This window comes from Curcuma longa, chromosome 2, assembly GCF_044706935.1.
Source record: "Curcuma longa cultivar G26 ecotype Majalengka, Jawa Barat chromosome 2, ITB_CL_G26_1.1, whole genome shotgun sequence".
NCBI classification, from domain to species: domain Eukaryota; kingdom Viridiplantae; phylum Streptophyta; class Magnoliopsida; order Zingiberales; family Zingiberaceae; genus Curcuma; species Curcuma longa.
Genome location: NC_133862.1, coordinates 9,810,238 through 9,836,708, shown reverse-complemented (window position 1 = coordinate 9,836,708; position 26,471 = coordinate 9,810,238). Strand labels below are relative to the sequence as shown.

At 34.9% G+C, this 26,471-nt stretch overlaps 2 protein-coding genes across 4 annotated transcripts in view; one reads left to right on the top strand and one right to left on the bottom strand.

Annotated features, from left to right (window-relative positions):
• LOC141820474 (protein SHOOT GRAVITROPISM 6-like) overlaps positions 1-14,838 on the bottom strand; it is a 38,651-nt gene extending 23,813 nt beyond the window's left edge. For all 3 annotated transcript variants that reach the window (XM_074707803.1, XM_074707811.1, XM_074707813.1), the window contains exons 1-21: positions 14,762-14,838; positions 14,583-14,673; positions 14,441-14,495; positions 14,224-14,355; positions 11,591-11,662; positions 10,583-10,673; positions 10,376-10,471; positions 10,195-10,273; positions 10,056-10,119; positions 9,742-9,845; positions 9,548-9,653; positions 8,771-8,857; positions 5,962-6,039; positions 4,439-4,506; positions 4,064-4,163; positions 3,795-3,971; positions 3,613-3,702; positions 3,441-3,506; positions 3,171-3,269; positions 3,023-3,097; positions 2,020-2,079 (exon numbers count right to left, since the gene is read on the bottom strand). In XM_074707803.1, coding sequence (XP_074563904.1) covers positions 2,020-2,079; positions 3,023-3,097; positions 3,171-3,269; positions 3,441-3,506; positions 3,613-3,702; positions 3,795-3,971; positions 4,064-4,163; positions 4,439-4,506; positions 5,962-6,039; positions 8,771-8,857; positions 9,548-9,653; positions 9,742-9,845; positions 10,056-10,119; positions 10,195-10,273; positions 10,376-10,471; positions 10,583-10,673; positions 11,591-11,662; positions 14,224-14,355; positions 14,441-14,495; positions 14,583-14,673; positions 14,762-14,795 — 1,824 coding nt within the window. In that variant the 5' untranslated portion in view covers positions 14,796-14,838. The remainder of the gene's footprint in view (positions 1-2,019; positions 2,080-3,022; positions 3,098-3,170; positions 3,270-3,440; positions 3,507-3,612; positions 3,703-3,794; positions 3,972-4,063; positions 4,164-4,438; positions 4,507-5,961; positions 6,040-8,770; positions 8,858-9,547; positions 9,654-9,741; positions 9,846-10,055; positions 10,120-10,194; positions 10,274-10,375; positions 10,472-10,582; positions 10,674-11,590; positions 11,663-14,223; positions 14,356-14,440; positions 14,496-14,582; positions 14,674-14,761) is intronic.
• Positions 14,839-16,243: 1,405 nt separating this feature from the next.
• LOC141820856 (sterol 3-beta-glucosyltransferase UGT80A2-like) lies at positions 16,244-26,035 on the top strand. The gene is made up of 14 exons (XM_074708218.1): positions 16,244-16,376; positions 17,826-18,007; positions 18,581-18,823; positions 20,644-20,755; positions 20,852-21,022; positions 22,214-22,277; positions 22,431-22,488; positions 23,629-23,806; positions 24,124-24,254; positions 24,826-24,928; positions 25,013-25,089; positions 25,242-25,289; positions 25,376-25,525; positions 25,710-26,035. The coding sequence occupies exons 1-14, from the start codon at positions 16,301-16,303 to the stop codon at positions 25,887-25,889; spliced, it is 1,773 nt and encodes a 590-aa protein (XP_074564319.1). The 5' UTR covers positions 16,244-16,300; the 3' UTR covers positions 25,890-26,035.
• The last annotated feature ends 436 nt before the right edge of the window (positions 26,036-26,471 follow it).

The following is a 26,471-nucleotide window of genomic DNA, read 5'->3' as shown; positions in this document are numbered from 1 at the left end:
GTGTAGCTAGGGGTGGAAAAGTTGAATGAGTCATCCTCAAGTTTGAGGTAAATCTTGAGTGGTATGGTTAATAGATTTAATGTGGGATTCAAGTAAGTGGTGAAGACTCCTCTTCCTATTTAAATTAGAAAAGGTGAAATGTAAGCCAAAGTGGATAAATTTTCAATGCTTAGCCCGATTCAAACAAATTTTAACTAATATCATCCATTTATGCTCTTAATTTAAAATAAAAAAATCATATCCCATCCATTTTCTAGTGAAATGTAACTGGTTTCTATCTAATTTCTTCAAATCTCTAATGCAACTTGGGTAATCAATAATGATATCAGTCAATTTTGACAATTATATTTTCACAATGTTTGCATGGTCAAAGTTAATCAAGTTAGTGCACCAGAAAAAAAATATTGGCGAAGTTGAGATTTTAGCAAGGAACAACATACAAAGAATGTCACATGCTATCCTGGTTTGGCTTAAAAGGCACCTCTAAATTCTTCAGAATCACTAATTAGGAGTGCAAGAACAGGTCGGGCAGGGTTGAAATCCAAAAGTTTTCTACACAATTTCCAAATCACGTCAGGGGACAGATTTTCTTTTTATCCAACTAATGCAGTTTGTTTGACCTGTTTCAGGTTCAAGTTGCAGTTAGGGGTGCACCTAACTCGGTATGTGTAAGAAGGGTTAAGTTTACCTACCTTGACTTGCTAGCCCATCAATATGCATATCATGAACAGAGCCCCTCTATATATGTAGATTGTGAGAACCTCGAATTACACTAAAAAAAAGTTTGATTACAATATTATTTTCATGATCACATTAAAACAAACTAAATATGCCTATAGAAGGCAACAGTATATATGTGTTTGTCTCTTCATATTTCTTGAATGCATGATTTGGAATTTAATTTGTCTTACCCACCCCTGGTGGAACAAGAGTCATGCAGGGACACCAGCATCAAAACCCATGGAACCTTGTCACCATGTGAACAACTAGGTAACAAAGTAAGATAGCTAATGAACTAGTGGGACAGTGGGTTTACATAGAGGACAACTTCAGCTAGCTACAATAGCTGACAACAAAATGCCTCTGCCAAACTAATAGAACCCTAAGCCTTGTAAATACTCTTCCTCTTCTTCACTTCTTCCTTCATTTCTTCTTCATCCTCCTCCTCCTCTTCCTCTTCTTCTTCTTCTTCCTTCTATATGGTGCCAAATGGCACCATCTCTTAATGACACATGGTTTGTTGGTCGGCATCGCAAGCCACCAATATAGGTACCTATACTTAAACTTTGTTTAGATATTCCACATGTTTCTGCTAGTTAGCATTGTATCTCTTTCCTTTCTATATTATCTCATCTTTACATATATAGGCACCTTTACTTTTCATGCATCCTGTTTTTTCCAAAAAATTTATTTTCTCCTCTTTGTTCTTTCTTTTGTTCAATCTCCACAATCACACATGAAAACCGCTACAAAAATAGTAGATCAAGATTGCATAAAAGGGCATGAAGAACACTTCCACCAATTACAGGTAAACTCTAGACTAGATCTAGGCAAATTCTGCACTAAGAGGAAGTAGTTAACATTGACATGGCATTGCCAACAAAGTAGGTGATACCTTTATAAGACAACTTCCAACAATGAAACCTCAAGAAAGGTTTACTGGACGTTGAACAAATCTTCACATAACCAAACTTACTCCAACTTTCCATATATTATTTTTGTAAGATCATTTCAATAACATCTTCAAATAATTACAGTGATAACTCATACATACATCCATCACACAAAATGTTAAATAAAGAACGGGCAAAAATTGATATATTCTTGGATGTTCAAATCTTATTATCTAGCACTAAGAAATTAATCTTCTTGCCGACATATTTAGAGGCCAATTCAAGAACAATCTACTCCAGATAACCATGACAGAGAGCAAACCATTACAGAAACTACAAGAAATGACAATCACAAAATATTGATGACTATAAAGCCCATTTAAAGAGTACCTTACAAGTGCTATACCTCATCGTGCCAAAGAAAACAGAGGTTTTTTGGGAACAAAGATCCTAAATAACACAAGACCTGCAAATAATAAAGTGTAAAAAGTTTAGTGACCATGATATAGAAACAGCACAGCTGCTACATAGGCATCACGTTTGTGATGATACACAATCAAACGACCTCATGACCCAGGTATTTGTTAATAAATATCTTACTCAGAAGAATTTACTAGGCAATATGTTGACAATCAACTTTAATACCAGACATTTTTATTTTTTTTTAAAAAAAATGATACATAGTAGGCCTTGTAAGATTTTCTTACATATGCAACCATGATCAACTAAGGACAAAGAGGTGAAAATTCCAAAAAAAATCAATGGTTTTTTCATACTTATAATTTGAAAATATGGTGAAATTTACTTTAAAATCTTCATCAGCTTTATATGCATCTTGGAACCCCTGCTCCAGTCACAACCTATTGAGCTTCAAAACCCCACTATCATAACTACTACTATCTCTACATGGCTCATACAAACATGATGGTTTCACTCTGGTCCAATATTTCATGAAACTAGGCTTTTGTCTCTTCTATGCCAAACCTTACCTCCGCAGCCAGACCCATCAACCAGCATAAAGAAAGTGAACAGGTTGATTCCGAATTTACTAATGTCGTTGTGAACAGGTTAAAGATACATGTGTTAGGTTGCAACTGTTAAAAAAGGTAAATGTACAATACCAAGAAATAGAAGCAACAAGTGTGCAGGAAAAATTAGAAACAAAATAAGATGTGAAATTTACAAACAGAATGGATGCATGTTAAACATCAAAGAACCATCACTCTTAAGCAATCACTTATGCACTGTATTCAACTCAGATAGCAGTAGCATTAAGCATGCATAAATGCTGAATAGCAGCTACTTTGTAATGGGGAGACTGTTCTACTTTTTGTTATATCTTATAAGTAAAACAACTACCAAGATGCACAAAGTAGTAGTAGGTAGTAGTAGTAGAAGAAGAAATAGACCGTCAGAATTTGAGTTGTCAGTTTCTCCCTTGCAAAAGGATCATGCATAAGCACAATTAAACGAGCAAAAAGGTCCTGCACAAAACAATAAGGCAACAACTAACAAGGATTACAAGTTAAGTAGCACATATTTAGCAACTAGCTTTACCTCAGAGCTAGGAATATCATTTGAAATGTTAAATTCACAAGACAATGGACTTGTCTGGAATGATCTGTGCCTACCCAACTCAGTTACACACTTGCAAACCTGCAAGGTCATCAATGCAAGAAAATGGATAGCATGGTACTACCAAATCTGTGATTAACTAGAATATATGTAGCTGTAATCTGACATCATGACTTAAATGAACTGGATGAGAGAGAGAGAGAGAGGAATGTTGAAACATCAAAAATTGTTCAAGGAAGAAATTGATCTTACTGTTGCAACTGCACCTGTATACTTTTTAGGCAAAAGCATCCTCAAGATGAAAGGCCAAAGTACATGCTGAAGAAATTGTAGACAAAACCATGACAGACAAATGGAATAGATTAAGAGAAAATGGTAAACATACAACTGAAAGAGAGGTCAAATAATGCTAGTCATGTTATACCTCCATCTCAGGAATGGTGATAGCTAGTAAAAGGAGACTTTTTTCACAAATCACTCTTAATTCAGATGGACTAACAGGACCAATCATTGCCTGAAAATTTGGAGCATGCTAAAATGCCAGTAAACAATTAAAAAAAGAAACAACTAGAAATAAACTACAATATAAGCTTAGGCAAACTAAACCTTAAGGTTCTTATTGTGGAATGTCTGGAATGGGATGCTTTTAAAAGAGGCTTCCTTGGAAGTCTTGTGCATTCTTATGTCATGATCTGATATAGCACAATGGCGTACAAGGTACTCCACAAAAAGTTCAGCAGGAGGTCCACTCAAGTAACAGTGTGAAGCCATGACAACAATTAACTGACAGAACAATAATTTTCATGATGATTATACAACCAAGCAAAACTAAGAAAACAAGAAGTAAAGAATTGATTTAAATTTAAAGGGGATACCTCTGAAAGTGCTTTTCTAACACCTAAACTTTGCTCATCGATCAACAATTTGACAGCTTCAACAAGCGATGCCCTTTTGTTATGCCAAGCTTCCAACAACCTAGATTGTTTAATATGGTGGAAAAAGATATGTTATTGGGTTCCAATCTTGAAACCAAATGGATAATTCTTTCCAATCTAATGTCTTTGCAACAGAATAGTTCAAATGTCCATTAACTGTAACTAAGATCCTGATCTTGATTTCCCATAAGGGAACCGATCATAATAACTTCAGAGAACTTGGGTAACGAAGAGAATAGTTTGGAATGATGAATTGCAAAGAATACCATTGCATAAAAAAATAACTATAAGTGTGATCAAACTAGGTAACAAGACCTGGGTAGTAGATGCTTTATTGCACAGAGTGCTCCAATCGTTGGCAGTTCATCTTTGGATTGACATTTCTGAAATATTAGGAAAGGGAAAGTTGATTAGAGACTAAGAAATTGATTTTCTTTAGGTGGATGAGGATAATGATGAGGGGTTTTTGCATGATATGCATTCTAATACTCATATAACTCAGCTGCAGGAGTTATTTTATCATGGTTGGTATTAAAGATAAGCCAGGCAATTAACAAAAAAGAGAACTTACAGCATTACTGTTACAGGTTTCAAGAAAGGTTCAGCTCGGATTTGAGTATGCTGAAGTTGATTATCTACCTACTTCTCCCAAAAGTTCAAGCGGTTAGGAAAGAGATCAATTGATATACCTATATTCCTAAATTCATCCCTTTCATGTATGAGTGACTATATTTGATTAAGCAAATCCATCACATGAATAGATCAGATAATATTTTTGACTAGGGAAGATTTGAATCTTACACCTCTTGCTTTGACACCATGTTAAAGTTAATTGGCTAGCCACTTACAAAGGATTGTTAGGAAAAGAACTAATTTAAATATTTAAATCCTTTAGAGTATATAACATACCCTTAGTGTCTGAAAGTTGTTCTTTATGACCCAGGTTAAATATGTTTTTGGGTAGAAGAATAATCAGCTGCTGCAGCCTTAAGATGAATCATTTCCAAGTTGGGCTATTTTAGCAATTATGCTTTCCTATCGACAACTACATCAAGTGCATTTCAGAAATCTAAGTAATTCACGAGTTCTATTTTCACAAAATTGTGATGCTTAACTTATTTTACAAATATAAAAAGGGCTCAAATTTAAAAGCTAAGTGTCAAATAGTTCCAGAATTATTATCAGTGAATCATGAGAATAATTGTTTTTATTGCCGGGTAAGTTTATTATCTCATGACTTTTTGTTTTAATAATAATATCTTTTACAACAATGTTTGGAAGCATTGCTTCAAAAAATTTTGTAATTGGCAAGAGTTGGTTCCTTTATGCAATACTATACATGTCACCACTTAAGGGGAACAACTCAGAAACCAGAATCTTTCTGTTGTTGTTTCCCAATTCACAGTGAAACAAAAAATGAGCACTATTGTACTGAAAGAAGGCATGATGACTACAATTTTTGTTCAAGACTAATTGAATCCCTAGCCCTACTATTTCATATGTTGCCACTTGCCAGATTATTTGAAGCCCTAGTACTAATATTCCACTTTAACCATTGCCTTCAGTTTTATCACATTGACATAAAATAAGAGTTCTGATTTAGATCATGTTACATGGCAGACAATTCCATAATGCCCTTCCTTTGATTTTAATGAGATTGAATATTGTATGAAGACCAAAGCTTACATGGATGAGGTAAAATTTAGTAGGTCATTTTGTGATATCATGCCAATTATCCAAGTCAAAGGTGCAGTTATTTAGATCTAAAAATTGATACAGAAACTATCTTTAGAAGTAACCAATAATAAAAGAATGTTCTAATTTAAAATGAAACTCACATTCAGAAGGAAGGCACACATATCATCAGGGTATACTGAGCCAATCACAAGAAAACAATGTTGAATTTCATTATAAGTCTGAAAATAGAAAATATACTGATTTAACTTCCAGAGTTTGAATACAGAAGGTTATATGTTAAATAAATGAAACAAAAAAAAAGAAATTGAATAAGAAAAATTGTATTCCTTATGAGAAAGTAACAAATTTATTAGCAACCATTAGATAGCATTCTTATAGAATTTCTAATTGTTGAATCATGAAGGCATGTGATTTATCAAGAAGCATCATGTAACAGAAATTCCAAATGAGAATTAAGCTCTTTTTCAGAAGCATGATACTACTACTGATTAATCTAATAGTTGGCATATATCCTTGAATTAATTTTGACAAATTCATAAGCTTCAAATCAAGGAATCTACAACCACTCATTTGTTATCTCCTTATATGTTAAACTGTTGACATTGGCCAAACATTGGAAGTAAAGTTGATTCTCAAGATAGTAGTTGTAATCAATCAAGAAAGTTCCAGGTGGCCCAATCTGTCTACTTGTATATCAAAATATACAATATTTACAGAAAGATACACATTTGTATATTTATAAAAATGTTCCACTCGAGCTGGTTTAAATCCCCAGAAGGCAATTCAAAATAGAACACCAACTTGTTAAAAATATATTGAATTATAAGACCTCCATTACTAGTGATATTGTCTACCATTTAGCTCATTGGAAGGATAAGATTCATGTAGCTGATCTAAAATATTTAGGACAAACTCAGGTCCATGATGATGATAGAGCCTCCTAAAGACTTGCCTAGTAAATCCATCAACTGGTCACTAGAAGTAACAAAAGTTGTAATAATTTTCTTAGACTGGATTTCCTCCTGTCCATACATGAAAGACCAGATTGGAGACTGTGCATGAGAGTCTCTAGTAATCACGATATAGCTTCATTGACTGTGTAATCAAACCTAAATGAGCAATCAGATATTTGAGCTAAATAAAGTTACATATTGAACATCTTTACATTCTACATTTCCACTTGATTGGGTGGGCCACTGCATTCTGTTTTTTATTTTTTCAATATGTTAGAATCACTCCCAAAACACAATACTTGATGGTGATCATCTATATCTAGGGAAATTTGCCAATGATATCAGTATAGGATATGATTTAGAGATTGTTTTCATAACAAGTGGATGAAATCCTTGCCTGCATAAGTCATGATCATATAATCCTTATAGCGACCTCCTAATGACCTGACATAGAAAAGAGTTTAGCTAACCACATGATAAAGTTGATATCGGGTCTAGTAATTGCAAGATTGTTCAATTTCCCAAGCAATATACCACATTACTCGGGTTCAGATAATCACTTTCCTTTTTAGATATTAGTCAAATATTTAGAATCATAGGAGTATCAACAAATCTAGAATCTAAATATCATCAATTTCTTCAAGCATATCAAGCTCGTTTTTTTTGGTTAGCTATAGGTTTCTTTCCCTAACTAAGCCATGTTCATTGTCATCATCCAGATGTGTATATATCAACTATTTGGGATCAACTACATGAATATTATCCCTCCATTGAGCTCCTATCCAATACAATGTCACTAGTAGCTTTCAAACTAACTAAATCATCTTTTTTACATCAACAAATACTCTTTTTGCTCTCCCTCTACATGTTAAGACATTTCACTTTAATAAATTCAATTCTTAACATTATAGAATATGTTAGTCATCTTTGGACATGTTCATACTATCTCAATTTATTTTCTTTAATTTTATCATTTATTAGAGCTACACCAATTACGCTCGAAAATTAATTGTTTTTTATCCTTCCTCACAACTCCAAGCATCAATATTAGCATTCTCATTTCTACCATTATTAACTTCATACATGTCGCCTAGACACCCAACACCTCCAATCTATAAAATATGATCTATCCTATGAGTCTCAAAAATTTTCCTTTCACCTGAAAGGGGTCACAATGATCACACAAGCCACCAAAACTTCCACTCATTTTGATCGTCCATTCTATTAATTGTATCTTAATTAATGTTCACTTCTTATCGAATGATAGGTTGTTAATGTGATTTTATTGTTGGTGCAATTAACCATGGTATGGATTGCATTTTGATATTTAAGCAATGTGTTTACTGTTAAGAGACGTTTGAGAAATTGTTGGTACAATCAGTCCCTATTCAAAATTGACAATTATATGTATATTTTCATTAATTGAGTCAAGTAGGTCAATTAAGACTATATACTAGGCAGTGGAAATCCAAGTAAATCAATGAGGACTAGATACTTGCAGCGGAAGTTCAGGTAGCTCAGTGAAAACTGGATACTTTGCACTGAAAGTCCTAGCAAATCAATAGTGACTATATGTTAAGCAATGGAAGTCCCGAAAGCATAGAGGCTTCTTGGCAATGGTGAAGTCTCAGAGATGAAGAGTTGCTTGGCAACCATGCTAGGTAATATGAGAATTGGAAAAGCATCAAAGACAACCATGAGGACTTCTACAACCACACTACACTAAAAGGTTCTTGAAGTTGAACAAGATAGAACACCTTTATTTGCTTAATGAAATTTATATTAGACGAAAAAATAGAAGAAAATAGTTTGCCAAGAATCCATCCCATAGCAAAAAATTGAAGTTATATAGCAAGTTCATATTCCCACACTCCGAGGGAAAAAAACAAAGACAATTCAAACATTAACTTCAAGAATATCAAATAACACATATTAAGATTGGAAAATTTGCTCCCAAGCATGATTATGCATCACTAATTAGCATCAAATGGCACACCTTTAGGCTCATTGAAAAATTTGAACTATGAGTTTGGTTGTTGATGCAAGAAATTGGAAGAAGATTGCATAAGATCACTATGAGTTCCTGCAGGAAAAGCCAAAAGAAACCAAACTCATATTTTATCATGAAAACTAGGAAAAGGAAAGTAAAAACAAAATTTATTATTGCAATAAACCCAAATATGCATATCATGGTATATCCTACTCTATAACAGAAACAACAAGAAACAATTGTGAAATCTCAACTATCTGAAGTGCGCTTAAATCACTGCTAACAATATTAAGTAGAAGGTGGGGAGAAAGAGAGCGAGAGAAACGGGAGAAGGCAGCTCTTAGGAGTGAGGTGGAGGATGAGATAGTTGGTGGGAGGAAGGGGAACTGGGAGGGTTCATCTGAGTATGAGGAGATGATGAGTGGTGGGAAAGAAAGGACGTGGTGGTGAAGAATGAAGAGGGATGAGAACAATATACACAGTTGGGTCACATAGCTCCTGTCATGCCAGAATGACTAGCAAATTAGGAGGGGGTTGCCTTAATATATATGTACATCATGGATCACCATACTCATTTATGTGGGACTATGGGCATGGAGCATTTTAATTTTAACTCAGATTCTCTGTTAGAAGGGCTAGTTTTCTAATAATTATATAGATTATTTAAAACAGGATGTCTAACACATAAGATAAATCTAAAGAAAAAATCAAACAAAGTTTTACTTCATAGACGATCGGTATAAGGTCTTGCAAAACCATCATGAATCCTTATGTAAGACATGCCTCAAAATCAAGTAGAGGTGGGCCACTCTCAGACAGGAGGCAAGCAGTGAGAAGATTGTGCAGACTGTGTGTAGCAAGAAAAGCAATCTCTTGATCTTTTCTGTATCTGTATAAAACAAACATATAGTAATCATATCTCATGTTGCGGCATAATTCTGCAAAACACAACTATCATATAAATACAAATTACTGACAAGTCCAAGATTGTAGGAATAAGCCTAGGCAACCCCGCCTTCAACTGTGAACGAGTAATAAGACCAACCATCTGCCCTAAAGCATCTACTGCACAAAGTCGTACCTGTGCCAGGAGATTCCAAGGTTAAAAACCAAATAGAAAGATTGCATTTGCCCTCTTAAATTGTTGAGTTTTGTTATAAAATTACAATTCTCAAGAAATAAAGAATACACTATATGCACTGAACCTCTGGTGTTTGTTTGAAGTGTGCACCTTATAAATATCTATATACAAATGAATACTTAGAATTAAGATATTATATTCAATAGATACCTTTAGATCTCGTGAACTAGCCCAAACTCTCAACAGTAGTTCAAAAACAGAGTTCATAAAAGACCTGAAGAACATTAAAATGTGAGGCTGAAAAATATATCTGATGACTAACAAAATGGTAGGGAAATGAGAAGTGTACATGACATCAGTATCAAGAAGTGGGTCAGAAGGAAAAGCCCCAATATATTGCCAAGCTGCTTGACACCAACATTTGAATGCTAGAACCACAAGCCAACCATAAAGTAATCAAGATTGATCAGTTACGACAAGAAACTTATTTTAGTATGCATGGTATCGAAAATAATTTAACAATTAGATACCATTTGCAAAAACTGGTCGTTGGGCATCCCGCACACTTCCAAGAATAGGTAATATACGCAGAAAAACGTCTTTCAAATGTGGAGCGAATTTCAGAGCTTCCCGTGTGGGAAAAAAAATACAGAAACAAAAATTGTTAAAAATATATAGACACTAAATACATTTAAGGGGAAAAGAAAAAGTTAAAGCACAAAGGAGATGTTGTACACCTTCAACAGTAGCAAAGTCTGCAAGTATCTGAACCATGGACTGCAAGGCTACGTTGGATCCAGACAAATGAAGAAAAACTTCCTCCATCATCTACAATAAAATATATTTAAAAAAAGTAAACACCATAATTGGCGATAGTACCCTTTAAACTATAAAATCGTATAAAATTCAAACTATTAAGCTTGAAGAAAAAGTCAACATTTTTTATTGTAGAAAAAGTCAACATTTTTTTTTGAGGATAAAGCAACTAATATTCAGATTGTTAATTTGGTAAGCTTCGACCAAATTATTTGAATGAACTTGTATATGGGTCTTTGTATATGCAATTGACTTTGGTGCATATGGAAGTCGACCATTTAGTCCTCCAAATAAAGCCAACTGCATATCAGGGACAGATATGTTATATACAATATATTCCCCTTACCCTTGTGCTGTTATGCAGCCACCTGAACCATTTTTTGGAACAGTGTTTTAAGTATTCCTTTAATTTTTCTTTATCGTACTATAGTTATATTTAATATATTCAATTGCAGTTCTAATTAGTGTAAACTTTGATTTCCAAGACTTGTATCCACAGTTTTGAACTTATTCTACCTGCTACAATTATCATATGAGAAACATATAATAAAATACCTAACGAGAATATGGAAGCACAAACTGGCCCTTTAGATATTCAAATCCTAACAGTTAAGAATAAACTGTTAGTAGATGTACAATCCAGCATAGACTGAAATAACCAAACTTGGCCCATCCGAATCATTACAAAAAGCTTGAACATACAACAATTAATTTGTTTAGCTCGGCCACTTGTCCAAAATGCGGTTCAAATTAATTTAGCTGATGACAGTTCATCTAAACTTGTAAAAACCTTTATTAGTCACAACCCTCCATGAAAGACTAAACTAGGATGACATAAAATAGAACTATCGTAATCTTCCATGGATGCCATGTATACAAACCAAAAAAAAAACAAATTTATTAATACTCAATCTTACAAAAAAAAATACCAATTCAGGCGCATGTGATCCAATTGAAACAAGTAGAGCAGCTGCCGCCCTTTGCCAATCAGCATTAAAATCCTATCATTAAGTATGGCAAAAAAAAGAGATAAAATAACCAAAAGTAGAAAAAAAACCAATTGCTACTTTAGTTATCATTTTTATCTTTGCACTCAGAAAAGGTCCTCCACACTCCTATAGTCATGCATAGAAAGGAAAGTATTGCTGTGATTCACTGAGAAATGATTACAGATTCCATAATTGTATCCTTGTCCAAGATAATCTATTGTTCTTAATCATCAAAATTTCAAAATCACATACCTTGAGTATCTAACGAGCATTAAGTTCCATCTGGGAAGGAAATCTTACCAGATGAAACAAGATCCCATTACAAATGCAATAATGTTATCATCAGCTATTTGATACAAGCAACAGATACTGAGCCTCATCATGTTTCTTATCCTTCATCTTCTTTAAATTCTTCTAATTAATTTTCCCTTTTACATTATCACAATATCAAATAAATCATTATCCAAACAACTTACACTGTTTGTTTTCTGAAAAAAAAAAAAAAGTTGATATCTAGTGATTTCTCTACAAACAATCATTCACCGGGACAGGCTCAGAGTTCTTTTAAAACATGTTAGAATCAACTGCCGCCATCAGTATACTGTACGGGATTTTTTAGGACACTAACACTAAAAGTCTGTGTGCCTCCTTTTATTCATAGAACTTACAGAATGTGTCATGCCAGATCTAACAAATAAGGAGGCATAAGAACTAAAGATATGCAATTTTCAGATTGAGGATCTTGAAGCAAGAGCTGGAAGATAGCACAGTACAGACCCTAGCCTCAAATAGAAGGAAATTGATTTTTAAAAAAAAGACCAATTTTAGCCTGAATATTCTAATTGTCAGACTGCAATTTGCTAACGCTAATGAACTACCCATTGCTTATGTAAACTTTCGATGTTTGAGTTCCTTTCACCTGTTTGATAAAACTACCACAATACTAACAACTAAAAAACTAGAATGCAACCTACAAAAATAGCATACTCATCAACCATCCTTCATGCAGTTTCAGTGTGCAAACATACAATAAAATCTAAACAAACCTCCTTAACCACAAGAGACTTTGCATTGCCTAATTTATCAGAGTAATCAAAATAAAGAAAATATTCATTATGGTTTAAATTGATTTGGGTTGAGCTGAACTTAGATTATAATTTGACTGGACTTGTTTAGGCACAGGTCAAGGTGCTAGCAAGGAGGAGAGTACGCAAAACATTGAATTGAGCAGTCCAAAGAGGTTGATTTCAATGGTTCTAATTGATTTCAATTGAGCTAAAATCAAATTATAATCTGTCATTTTGTCTGAACTAGTTTAGGCTCAGATCAAGGTGCTAGCAACGTGGAGAGTAGGCAACAATGTTGAGTTGAGCAATCAAAAGAGGTCAATTTCAAATCTAAATATTTAAGGTAAGATTTTTCTCTTTTCATGTAATTAATTATAAATGTCAAGACCTGCATTGTATGACGAACAAAATATTTTGATGAGTCGACCTAATCAATGGAAATTTTGTGGTTGAAGATAGGGTCTAAGGTTTCTTTTCCTGATCTAGAGTTGTGTCGTTGATTTGGTTTGAATTGGTTGACTCTCAAGTGTTGTGAAAATTTCCAATTTGTCACATTGAGTCATGATGTGTGTTTATTATACTTTTATGTGTATAATATAGAATTTTAATGGAGAAGATTCAATAGTGCATTATATGAGTCAGAATTGTGTCAGATAGAAAAGTCATATGAGGGATAATGACACCGAATTTTGAGGAAGGATGAGGAGTAGATGAGGTGTTAACTCAAGGGAAGTGTATCAGGCTCAGCATGGATTGAATAAATTTTCGGGGTATGCCAAGTAGTGTTTGATTTATGGTAGGGATGAAATTTTTCATTGTTCAGACATCAGTTATGTTGAGTTTTTTTTCCAAGTTTATAGGCTCTAGTTGTTCTCTTCTAATTAGTGGTTCATTGTGATCTTTGGTATTCTTCTTTCATTGTTCTTTTATATTAGATCTATAAGTGGAAAATGCACAAAGATTTAATGTTGAGTGTAAGTAAGGATGTTGATTTGTATGTTATTTATATCTATTGACTTATAATTGGGATTTACCACTTGTATTTTTGTCAAACTGTACCAGCCTTTTCACATTTAATCGTGATTAATGTTGCCGCATAACTTGTTATTAGTTGAGGTTACCTTAGTAGTTCCGTGTCACCACACCTGTTGTAGTTGGTATTATATTCATGTTGATATTGTTGTTAATGCACTTTTACTTATAGACATGATTGAACTAATGCACACACCTTTACACTTTCCTCCTTTGCATTTTTGTTCTAATTCGTAAGGTTACTAATTACCTCCAAATTCAATAGTGAATGTAGTGTTGGTTGCACTAAATTTTGAGGATTATTGTGATTGCACGGGAAAAAAAATACTCACTTCATCAGATTACATGTTTATATGATATATGTACGGTTGATGAGCTCCAGATAGAGGCTAACAGTAATTTACGACACTCAAGATTGCTGTGTTAGAAGGACAATTAAACAAAAAGTACCCATTAGCTTATGGACATCCGTACCTTAGAGGTGATGATCTCTGAGGAAGCTATCTTTGCAAGTTTAAGCATATATGTGGAATCAACATCCTTCGGATCCATTACCCGAACAGCACATGCCATTACGTGAAATACTCCCGCCATATTACCAAAGCGCTACCCATCAAACAAAATGCTAACCAATTGAACGCACGTGACAAAAAAAAATGTTACAGATTAGCTAAAAGCGAGAGTCACTTACCCGGCGCCCTCCTTTTGAGATTGAGACACAGCAATCGATCACTAAAATAGAATTCCTGGACAGCAAAACCTATCAGATTCGAAAAACAGACCACCGAAAAGGGATCTAGCAGCAAAACAATCGAGGAAGGTCGAATCATTACAAAGGGGCGATCTCTTTGAGAGAGGCTAGAGATGATTCTCTCACGACCGGCGATTCGTCGGCCAAGGACGAGACCAGCACCTGCACGGCCTCTGTCAAGAAACGTTGAAAAGGGGTTCAGAGATCAATCAACGGTGAGGGAGGAAAAACTAGTGAAATTGAGGACAAGAACTATCTTACCCAGCGCAGGTAGAGAGGCGGAGGAGGACGCCATGCCCCGTGGCGGAGGAATTGGCGAAGCGACCGGAATCGGAGAAGAACTGCGAGCGCAGGAAGTAACTAGAAGCCAATAAATACAAGCGGTGCCACCGCAGTGTATTCGATAAGCAATTTTAAAAACTAATTAAATAAATAAACACATATTTAAGAAAAATAACTAATCCTGACCGTCGACTTCCACTGGTGGATCAAGTTCAACCATTCATTTCATTTGATGGCCTGAAAATTATTCTCACCCAACATGTTTGATGCTTGCCGGGCAATGACCAATATGTATTTTTTTAATTAATGCCCTGTATCAAAGTATTCAAATAAGAATTCTCTTTTTTAAAAAAAAAAAAATAAAAATACCTTTATATTTTTGTATAACTCTACAAATTTATCATTAAAAAATATATTATGGTAAATAAAAAGGTCATTAGACTTATATTACACAAGAAACGTAATTAGATTATGTTTTAAGGAGTATTTAGAGAGGTAATTAGATTATGTTTTAAGCTAAGGAGTATTTAGAGCTGTTCATTTATTGTGAGCATGCATTTAGTTTAGAGTTTGTAATATTTGGAAAAAAAAATTATTTATACAAAGTAGAGTTGTTATGTCTTCCAGTAATATTGTATCACTCCATATATTTTATATGGACGCACATATAAAATCATCGTTTATATTAGACGGAAATTAGTAATCGACAACTCAAAACTCAATTAATCTTGAGATTTTGAGTTAGTTTTTATTGTTGACAAAATATTTGTGCAATGTTTTTTTTTAAAAATGGATATTAACGATTTAGAAGAGAAAAGTTAGTCCTACACATAATTGCATTTGCAACATTAGAAAGGTAGGTAGAGCTTATGAATTACAATTTTATCTTACCACACACACTACCATTAATGCATAACATTATTTATAATTTTATATTAAGCATGTAAATAGTTCTTAGATTATATTTGTATATTATGTTATATATTTAATATATAACATACATAATAACATAATAATAATAATTATTGACTAACTTTATACCATTTAAAAGTGCTTGTAATATAAGAGTATTTATTTTTTGAATTAATACAATTAAACATATAAAAATCCAAACTGTAACTGCCAATTAATTCAATTTCAAAACAAACCTATTATTTTAGTCATTTGTTCGATTTAATATAAAAAAACAAATATACAAACGTCTATTTTATTTGATTGATTCGGTTCGATTCAATTGAGTTTGAACTTTGGACTATATGGACCATTCCCATATCTGCAGGTTCGCAGTGGGCAGCGTGTTGGCAGCCGGTTGCGTCGCTTTACCTTTTCGCATTTTAGGCAGTGGAGTGGGTGCTGGCACCGTTACGTGTCCTTCCACGAACAGACTGTAAACCGGGGGCAGACGATTCTTGCAACGTGCACGGTAACGATCGTTGCAGGCCCTTTAATCCATCTCTTCCTACGACGAAGCATCAGATTCGTTCCTCGCCTCCTCACCGTCTATCTTCTCGGCCAAAAATGGCGGAGAACGGAACCAGCGTGGAGGAGAGCGAGGGGAGCGGGAAAAGCGATAGATTTGCGGCCTCCCCTGAGGGTAATCGTTGCGGTTTTTTTGCTTCCTATTTTGTGGTTTGGATGCTGGTCCGCCGGCTTCGTATTGGTGGCTGGAATTTTTTTGCCGTCGTTTGGTTGTGCAAGTATTTTTGTGAGCAGTGATTTGGAGATCTAGTGGATTGGTCGTGTGTGGCGATTCTACTGATGGGTTTTCGTGTGAGAAAGGACACTTTAGTTTGGCATTGATGATGGGGCTAGTAACCGAGTGGATTTCGTTGTTTGCTGTGTGATTATTGCATTAATCATCGGGCAAGTAACTGAGTGGATTTGGTCCCATAAGGATGCATGTAATTCTTCTTAGCGTCGGGCTCTCGTGAATCCTGTCGGTTCAAACTTTTTAAAAATGCTTATTCCGCTGGTTTTATGTTGTGATATTGGTGCTCGATGTTGCACCAACTATTTCCTCAAGGTCTAGTGCTAGTTCATTGATCTATCAAATATTGTTGATATGGAAAACCATTGGGAGTAGGAGTTATCAAGCAGATGTTAGCGAAATAGTTAATCAATGAATCAATAACCCCTTTTGTCATCATGTCTCTTTCCTATGTTCAAAGTGACTAACTTATCAAGCAGGCGATAGCGGACTAGTTATTAAATGAACCCTTTTGTTGTCATGTCTCTTTACCAGGTTGTTATTCCCTTCTTACCAAGCAGGCTATAGTGATTTATTGTTAGTGTTGATGCTGCGCTGTTGTTTCCTTTCTTATCAATACAGTCAAGCAGTTTCTCCAGAAGGCACGCTGATTGAAACATGAAAAAATCTTCATGGCTACTATACTTAATGGGTGTATTAACGCTCCTAAACATCTTTGGTTTTTGGTTGTTGCCATCTTGTTTATTTGGATGCCGACTAGTTGACTTAGATACACACTGTACTTGTTATAAAATTTTGTACTAACTGACCTGTGGACCCACTAAATGAGTGCTGTTATATGATCAAATAACAGAAAATTTAAGTGCCAATAATAAATCATACATGCTATATGAAGATTATTGGTGTCAGTGACCTATGAGGGACTGAGATAGTGAAATGTTACCACTATTCATTTCCTGCTATCTTATATGGTAACTGGGCTTCTAGAAGTTTAGGAAGACATTTGTATGCACAGAGGAAATGAAGATGGAAATATAGAGGAGAGAGCGAGAGAATTAAACACTTTTTGCATTTAGCTAGTTATGAGTTGGATAATGAATGGACTTGCATACGAAAATCTGATTTTCTTGAGACAGTAATATTTCTTTTGGAGTTAAATTATTTTTCCTGGTGTCAACACCTTATGATGCTGGTTGTGGTCAGATAACAGATGCAGAATTACTATTATAATTATAGACATCCACAAATGGGAAGTGCAAATATCTGATTATGTTTTAAATCAAATATTTATGTATTACAATGATATGCACCAATATTTTCTATTTGTTGTTTCAGTCGATAGAGGACTTCCTAGGGCAAATACTATGCCTGGTGGAAGAACAGAATGTGTTGAAAAATCAGAAGCTCCTTTAGAAAAAGAGAACCTAGAAAGGTCAAGAACTGAGAAACGTAGACAGAATCCCCATGAAGACCCAACAGCTAAATTATTCAGTGATAAGGTTCCTGATAAAGAAAAGGTTTGGTTTTTCTTTCACTCTTCTTGTGAATGTATCTTCATCATAGCATTTGATTGGTGTGAGACTGTGACTCTGTTGTTTTGTAATGCTGCAAGCCTACAACACCATTTAGTGCTGTCTTGATTGCATTTCTCTTGACTTAGTATCCAGGAGTCTGGACTCATTGTTTGCTATCTTCGTATTTTTCAGCATGATCAATCAGAACACAATTTTCTAGGGATGTAAAACCTTAAAGCAAATATCAGATATTAACTATGTTATTGATGTTTGATTGTAGATTGTCCATCTTCATCTTTTTCAAACTATGTTTAGCTCCTACATCGTTTAGCATTTGGAATTACTTGAGATGTCATAAAAAGGGGGGGGGGGGGGGGGGGCCACATATGTATCATCATCATCATCATTTGGAATTTGTCAATTTTTTCTTAAATTCTTAACTGTTTTTTTTTGTCTAGGTATACTTGTGTTTTTCTTCTCGCATTTTTCCTTTTCTTAAAGGTTGCTTCATGTTGCCTTTCCAAGGCAATTTATTTTTTATAAATTTATTTTCATCTATTATCTTGCTTGACACAGATCAGGGTGCTAAATCGAATAGCTACAGTCAAAGATGATGGAACTGTTGTTGTTGATGTTCCTAGCAATCTTGAAACTGCACACTCGGAATTGGGGTCAGAGAATAGAAATGGTGAAGCGCCTGATGATGAGCCATTTGATTTGATAGATCCCCAATACCGACCTCCTATGCAGATAGTCATCCTTATTGTTGGTACACGAGGTGATGTACAACCATTTGTCGCTATTGGAAAATGCTTGCAGGTTAGCTATCTCAATATTTAGTCTCAGGGTTCATTTTGGTCAGCAAGGGGGCTCAATTCAACCCAATCCACTATATGATTGAGTTTGAACTTTTAGAAGCACTCAATAGTAATATCTTCGGTTTATTTGTTTTTAACACTTGTGAGTTTCACGTGAACAATTAACTCCAATACTCCTGTTCCCCTCCCCCCACATAATCACCTCAAAGTTCACTGGAGTTTCCACTAGGATCTCAGACTATGCGAAATGAATCAAACCGTTGACCATTTCAATATTTTTCTATGCTTCTTTGCCAAGGTTCCTAAGACACTTTTTCTGACAGCGTTTTATTACCTGTCACTTAACTGCCTTTCTATATATTTTCATGACAGTTTCTTCCTTGGCAATTTTGTGAACTTCAATGGGAACTTGCCATTTCAGAGCATGATGAAAAGTAACATGATGGTGTTAGGAATCCTTTTAAGATTTCTTTCACAGCAATGCTGTTTTTGCGTCCACAATTAACAGAACGTCATTTAACACTATGGTGTCGAGCATTGTTTCTGATGCATGCAGTACATCAAACGTGTTTATATGCTAAGGGCACATACTGTGTTTTTAGCACAAAGCCACGTGTGTACCAGATCATTTTAGCTTTTATTAGGTTTTATCTATTCAAAGCTCTTGTTTCCATTTGTGATAGCAATTAGAGAAGTGTTGGACCCAAAAAGAAAACCAAGGGAGGCTAAATAAGTAAGTCAAAAGAGGATAGTATGGAGTAGATCACATATTTATCAAGTCAGTACTTGGAAACATCTTTACCAACTAGGTAGTGAACTGCCATTCAAAAGAATTATGGTGCCGTTGGCCAAAAGGAAAGGAGGATGTCCATATTACAAATCTAAAACTAAATTTATATAGAATATGAGTTCTTCTTGAGTGTTGCTGCCAAAGTTATTTAATCAGTAGTTCCAACAAAGAAAGCTATTACAGTAAATAACCAAAATATTGTCACATGGTGGCATCTAAAGCTAATTTTTGTTTTCAAAAAAATTAAAATAAAAAATGGACATACTTATGTTCGAAGAAGTGGGATTCATTGATCCGGAAGCTCTTTCTGTTAGGTCAATAGGTTGAGTACAAATATCTACCTTTCTCTCCTTTGAGCTCACTGCAGTGCTATGTTATTGTTTCTTCTTCTTCTCATATTCTTTCCTTTTCTTCAGCAATGTCAGATTGGTTGCTAACACATTGACAAAGAAGTGTCTGGGGGTGAGATAGTTTATTCAATGTAATAGTTTGCCTATGTATTTTGGTAAACCTTTGATCTCGAAAGGTTCTAATGCATGCTGGTAATAGAAAGTTATTTTTACTACTTCATGCATTACCACAATCCTCATTTGAATAGCTTTTGCAGTATCCACATATAGATTATACCCCATGGGACAGCAATCAGTGTCGATACTTCAAATAGGGAATATGCAAGGACTAAGTTTTTCACCCCTTCATTTATAGAATTGTTGGGTGGAGGTGATTTCTTTACAGGATCAGGCCATTTCTGAAGTCCGAAAAATGTGTGGTCCTTGTTTCAATTGTAATTTGGAAAAATGCAGGAAATCAACATTTTTTTCATTCCAGTTAGATTATATTGGAATAAATTTATCAGAAACTAATTTTCTCTCTTTGTGAAAAGAATTCCTTTCTTTTTTGTTTGTTAGATTCAGTGTCAGGTTCATTAGCTCATTATTTAATTGTCCAAGGAGAAGTTATAACATATAATATTTTAGTATCTGATCTCTTGTTTACATCAGCATCACATCAATGGAATAAACTCATTTCAGGATTATGGACATCGTGTGAGACTGGCAACTCATGCAAATTTCAAGGAGTTTGTATTGACTGCTGGCCTGGAATTTTATCCTCTAGGTGGAGACCCTAAGATTCTTGCTGAATGTATGAACATGAACCTTTGCTGTTATCGATGTTGATTGTGCATGTATTCCAATAGTTTCTCTTCTTTTCTTTGTTTATGGATTGCCAACTTTCCAGATATGGTGAAGAATAAAGGTTTCCTACCTTCTGCACCTTCGGAGATACCTATCCAACGTAAACAGATTCGGGAAATTATCTTTTCTTTGCTCTCAGCATGCAAGGATCCTGATGTTGACACTGGTATTCCTTTCAAAGCAGATGCTATAATTGCAAATCCACCTGCTTATGGTTAGATTTCATCTGAATCTCAATGCAATCAGCTGAAAGTAACTTTTCTGTTTTTCTTCTATTGGCCATTGATATCTTGCACCAAGTTTACTTATTAATTTTTGGTACTGAATAAAAAGTATTTATGTTCTTTGTGCATGCAGTCTAATACTGATCTGTTGACAGTTGCCTTGTGATATTATAGCCGATGACAGAATAAGCCCCTGCTGTCGTATCTCAAACTCACTGTTGGGTAGCACAGAACCATGTTTCTAGTTCAGGCTGCCATAATTGAATATATATGGCAAATGTTCCACGAGATTATGATAAATACATTTCATGTTCATTTCTGTGAAGTAAATGTTTTTCCTACCTAAGACAAAAATGAAACAAGGATAATGAGTCATGTGGGCAATCCAAATGAGAAATGGGTATTCCCAAGGGACAGTAATTTCAGCATGCAATTAATTAGCCATGGAATTAGATTGTAGATTGCAACATCTAACTTAATTCATATAACTGATTGTCCTCAAGTTTTTTTTCAGTGAATCCTCATTGAAACATCAGCATTTTAGTGGATAGTTGAAGGCCAACCAGAACATGCCAGAGAGTGGTATTCTCAACATCATCATCGCCACCTTCATCTTCTTCCAACATCTTGTTCTTCCCTGATCAGTACTGATGGGAACAAACCATCATCATCTTCTTGTAAATCGCTTGAGACTAATTTGCACTTTGATAAAGCAATGTCAAAATCTTGTCCTTCTTGATTGGACGGGCAAAATCATCTTCATCATCTTCTTCTAAATTGCTTGGTTGAGACATTTGCAATTTGATAAAGCAATGTCAAAGATGTTGGAAGGTTGAAAACATCAGTGTTGAACCATTCACAGCAGACACTAACAACCATCATCTTACTCTAATCACATATCTTTATTCTTAACCATTTCGAGCTACAAAAAAAAACATCTATCTTGTTACTGAACTTCACATGATTAATGCCCATTGATTTTTGTCTTTTCTGGTCTCAGTTAGTTGCTATAATTTGTTCTCAATTGGTTGGTTACTTGCATTAGTCCTGTTATTTTCTAATGTACCATCTCCCCTCATCTATATTGGTTTTTGTAATTTATTTTTTCATAAGTTAGTGATTTGTTAGTTTTTCAAGTTGAAATTTCCGCTAACTATCAATCTCAATGGATGATGGATCAGGACATACACATGTGGCTGAGGCATTGAACATACCAATTCACATATTTTTCACAATGCCATGGACGTGAGATATTATCTTCCTTCTCTCTCTGATACTGTTTCAGTATGCTGATACTTTAGAAATAGCAATTCTCTAATGGCGGTCACTGATACATTTATATATGCACAACCTCTTTAGATGAGAGCTGTTTAATGCTTTTCTGTTTCCTGATTTCAGGCCAACTAGTGAATTTCCACATCCTCTTTCCCGTGTCAAGCAACCTGCCGGATATAGGGTAAGAGAAATCAACTGGCGCTTTAATCTGGTCTGTTAATGTTTTTCTATATGTTGGCATATTTGACCTAAATCAATAACATGTCATTGTTCTAAAAAGCAGTCTACATAGCCATATAAACATATGCATGTTCTACCGCATTGCACATGCTTGTATATTCCAATGAAACATATATTGATTGCATATTTAAGTTAAACCAATTGCATGCCATTGTTCTAGAAAGTTGTCTATAAAGACATACGAGCATGTGCATGCTTAATTGCATTGCTTGCATATGCAAATGCAACTATATAGTGCTTTAATCTTCAATTGACCCCCCAATATCAAACTGACTTATTAGTTTAATCCAATTTAGTCCCATCTAGTAATAAATTAAACCAGAAAATGACAAATTTGGATTATCTTTTCTTTAATATAAATTTAAAGAATCAATACAATAAGAAGGTAAAATTTTCCCAAGAACTAATGAGTTATCTCCATGAAAAGTCCCCAGATTCACTTTTGCTTCCTAAAGAGGGATATGATGATTACATTGAATCCAATGATAATTATTCTTCCTAAAGCATATTGTTTGGCAATTTCTGCACATCAGCTGATGTAGTTTTTTTTGCATAAGCACTGCATGATTTGTTTATTTTTAAGTGTTAAAAACTCAAGCCTTGTGTATTTTGTATCTTTATGTGGGCGTAACCTTTTCTTATGACAGTTTATTTTTATTAAATTCTTAAGAATTAAATTATTTTTTAATGACTCCGAACCCATGATTGGATATATTGACCGTACCACATGAAGCCTGCATTCTTCTGTGTTGCAGTTTGACATCTGATATTGGCATAGAGTTACATAATTGCATTTTTTATTATCATATTGTATGATCCCTTAGCAATCTACCAGTGTTCTCTTTTAGTCTGTATGTTGAAGTTTATATTCCATGCATCATTTTGGAGTTTTTATTGTTTTTCCCTAATTAGTGCTGATAACTTGTATTCATGATACTCATTAAATATTTGAGCCATTATTACTCTTGTCCTACTTTAATAGTTCAATGATTGTTGATATCCTCCAAGCCTTATTCCCTTTTTGAATATCCAGGTCCTAAAATTATACTTATTCATGATTTATGAATTTTGTTTTGTGCAGCTATCATATCAAATTGTCGATTCAATGATTTGGCTTGGAATACGGGATATGATAAATGAATTCAGGAAAAAAAAATTGAAACTGCGACCTGTGACTTACTTGAGTGGTTCACAAGCTTCTACTTCTGACATACCTCATGGGTATATCTGGAGCCCCCATCTTGTTCCAAAACCAAAAGGTCTCTCTTTGTCTTTAACATCAGTTCAATCTTTTGGCTTGAATGCTCTAAACACTTGTATAGTGGATAAAAATCTCTTAAGCAAAATTAATAGCTCAGCTTTATGAAGTTGGGGTCTTAGTGTCATTCATTGTATCTCAACTAGCAGTTGAATGATGAAATCAAAAGTCTATCACATATTACTTTTAGTAATCAAAATGAATAAGTTAGCAAAAATGTCAATTTTATTATAGTAAATTCACCCGGTCATCATAAGCAATGTATTTGATGTGGCTGGATTCAGGGTGATGATTCATGATTGTGGTTATCATTTTCAGATTGGGGCCCCAAAATTGACGTGGTTGGGTTCTGCTTCCTTGACCTTGCATCCACGTACGAACCTCCTAAAGAACTTGTGGAATGGCTTGAAGCTGGTGAAAAGCCTATCTATATCGGGTTTGGTAGTCTTGTATGTTCATTGTGTTATTATTGGACGCTTTAGTCTCTCTTAAATCACTACACTTGCTCTCTGATGAAGTTTTGCTTTTCTAACATGCCCATTGTAAACATCTCCATTGATTTTATTTTACATTTTATCTCACCATATGGTTGGTATTCTGTCACTCAGAAAATATATGTACACCCAATGTGTCATGGGGTTTAGTGACACTCCATGTACCCCGATTTTCTCTCCTAGAATATCCACTTTAGCTCATAGTTGTCTATTTAATCAAAGTTAACATCAGTTAATGCGCATTTTATTGATCTAAATGACTTTTTGATCAGATATGTTTGTTAAAAGCATAAAACTAGAAGACCTAGATAAGCAAGACTTCCATAATGTTGTAAAAATCTAGGAGTTCATGTTTGACATTTAGGACAGTTATTAGTTTCTTTATGAATTCTCTCCTGGTATGCAAACTCTTCCTAACTATTTTCATTCAAAGTCTTATATGAAGTTTCATGAATATGGACGTAGTTTTTTTTTTTTTTGGAAAATTTCATGGATTCTTTTATTTGAATGTTTTCTGCATGTATAGCCTGTTCAAGAACCTCAAAAAATGACTGAGATAATTGTGAAAGCATTGGAAATAACTGGACAAAGAGGCATCATTAACAAGGGATGGGGTGGACTTGGGAACTGTAAGCTTACTTTGCATGACTGATTTATTTGTTTCTTCTTAAACATTTTTTTAAAAAAGAAATGTTTTTTTAAATTTTTTTTAGTGGCAGAACCAAAGGACTACGTTTATCTACTGGATAATGTTCCTCATGATTGGTTGTTCCTGCAGTGCAAGGCAGTGGTAAGCCTTTTGATATGACATTTTCATGTGGTCTCTACTTTTGGCTTGTGCATTGGATCCATTAATGTGCCCCAGGAAGCCGAAAATATATAACTACTTGATCAGTAGTCTTTTACACATTTTTAACAAGTTGCTGTGTTTTGTGTGCTCAGGTGCACCATGGTGGAGCTGGAACAACAGCTGCTGGGCTTAAGGCTGCTGTACTTCCTCTACACCTCTCCTCTTCTTCTGTGTGTAATAGCAGACTGCAAAAACATTTTGCCTAATATTAATGTTGGTTTTGTAGTGCCCGACTACTATTGTACCATTCTTTGGCGATCAACCTTTCTGGGGCGATCGAGTGCATGCTAGAGGGCTTGGACCACCACCCATCCCCGTTGATCAATTTTCGCTGCAAAAGTTGGTGGATTCTATAAAGTTCATGATGGACCCAAAGGTGCGCGTAAGCTTGAACTTTAAGGTTTTTTTTTTTACGTTGAACTTCATGCTGGAATTGTTTTTTTTTAATCTCCTATGGTCTTATAGGCAGTAGAGAATTTGTGTAATCCTTTGCGCTAGTGTTCTCTAGGTGAGGAACAAAAAAACTTGCATCTACTGATAAGAAGAAAAAAAAAATGCAGGTGAAGGAAAATGCTGTAGAACTTGCTAAGGCGATGGAAACAGAGGATGGTGTTTCAGGAGCAGTGAGAGCATTCTTAAAACATCTTCCCAAAAAGAAGTCGCCCCAGGCTGCAGCTGAACCGCCGAGCGTATTCGGTCCTTTGCTTTGCCCTTTTAGAAGATGTTTTGGTTGTTCCTAAATCCTTCTATTCTCTCCGAGTTCGTGTATAAATTGGTCTCTCTCGGTTATATAATTTTGTATGTACAAGGTTATGGCTGTATCATCCTCTTTATTTCCTTTTACAAGGTCATGATTCATAAAGCATGATATAAAGCACTGATGCAACTCTTGTTCTAAACCCTAATGTTTACCAATTTTCTTTGTGTTGTTGAATGTGGCAAATTGAATTTTTCAATCGATCGAGGATTTCCCCTTGTAATTTTCCCCTTGAGGGCGTTGGAAGATGTTGCCCACGACTTATCTGACGAATTGTTGGAGTCGTTTATTGCAGCTGAACCCTCAGCTTGCATTGCCCATTTACTTCTCTCTGCTTGCTTGGCTAGCCAGCTCATGTGGCCTCCGGTCTTGTTCATCGGCTGGATTAGTTTGTTTGGTCCATCCTGCTAGCTCAGCTCAACCTGTTCATTTTGCCTTGGTCTGTGCAACTCACTCAGCCATCCAATTTGCCCAGAGTTACATAGAGGGAACTAAATAACTGAAAAGAAGAAAACAGAATGTTGTAAATCAGCAATAGTATTATCTAATAATTCGCACCAAATAA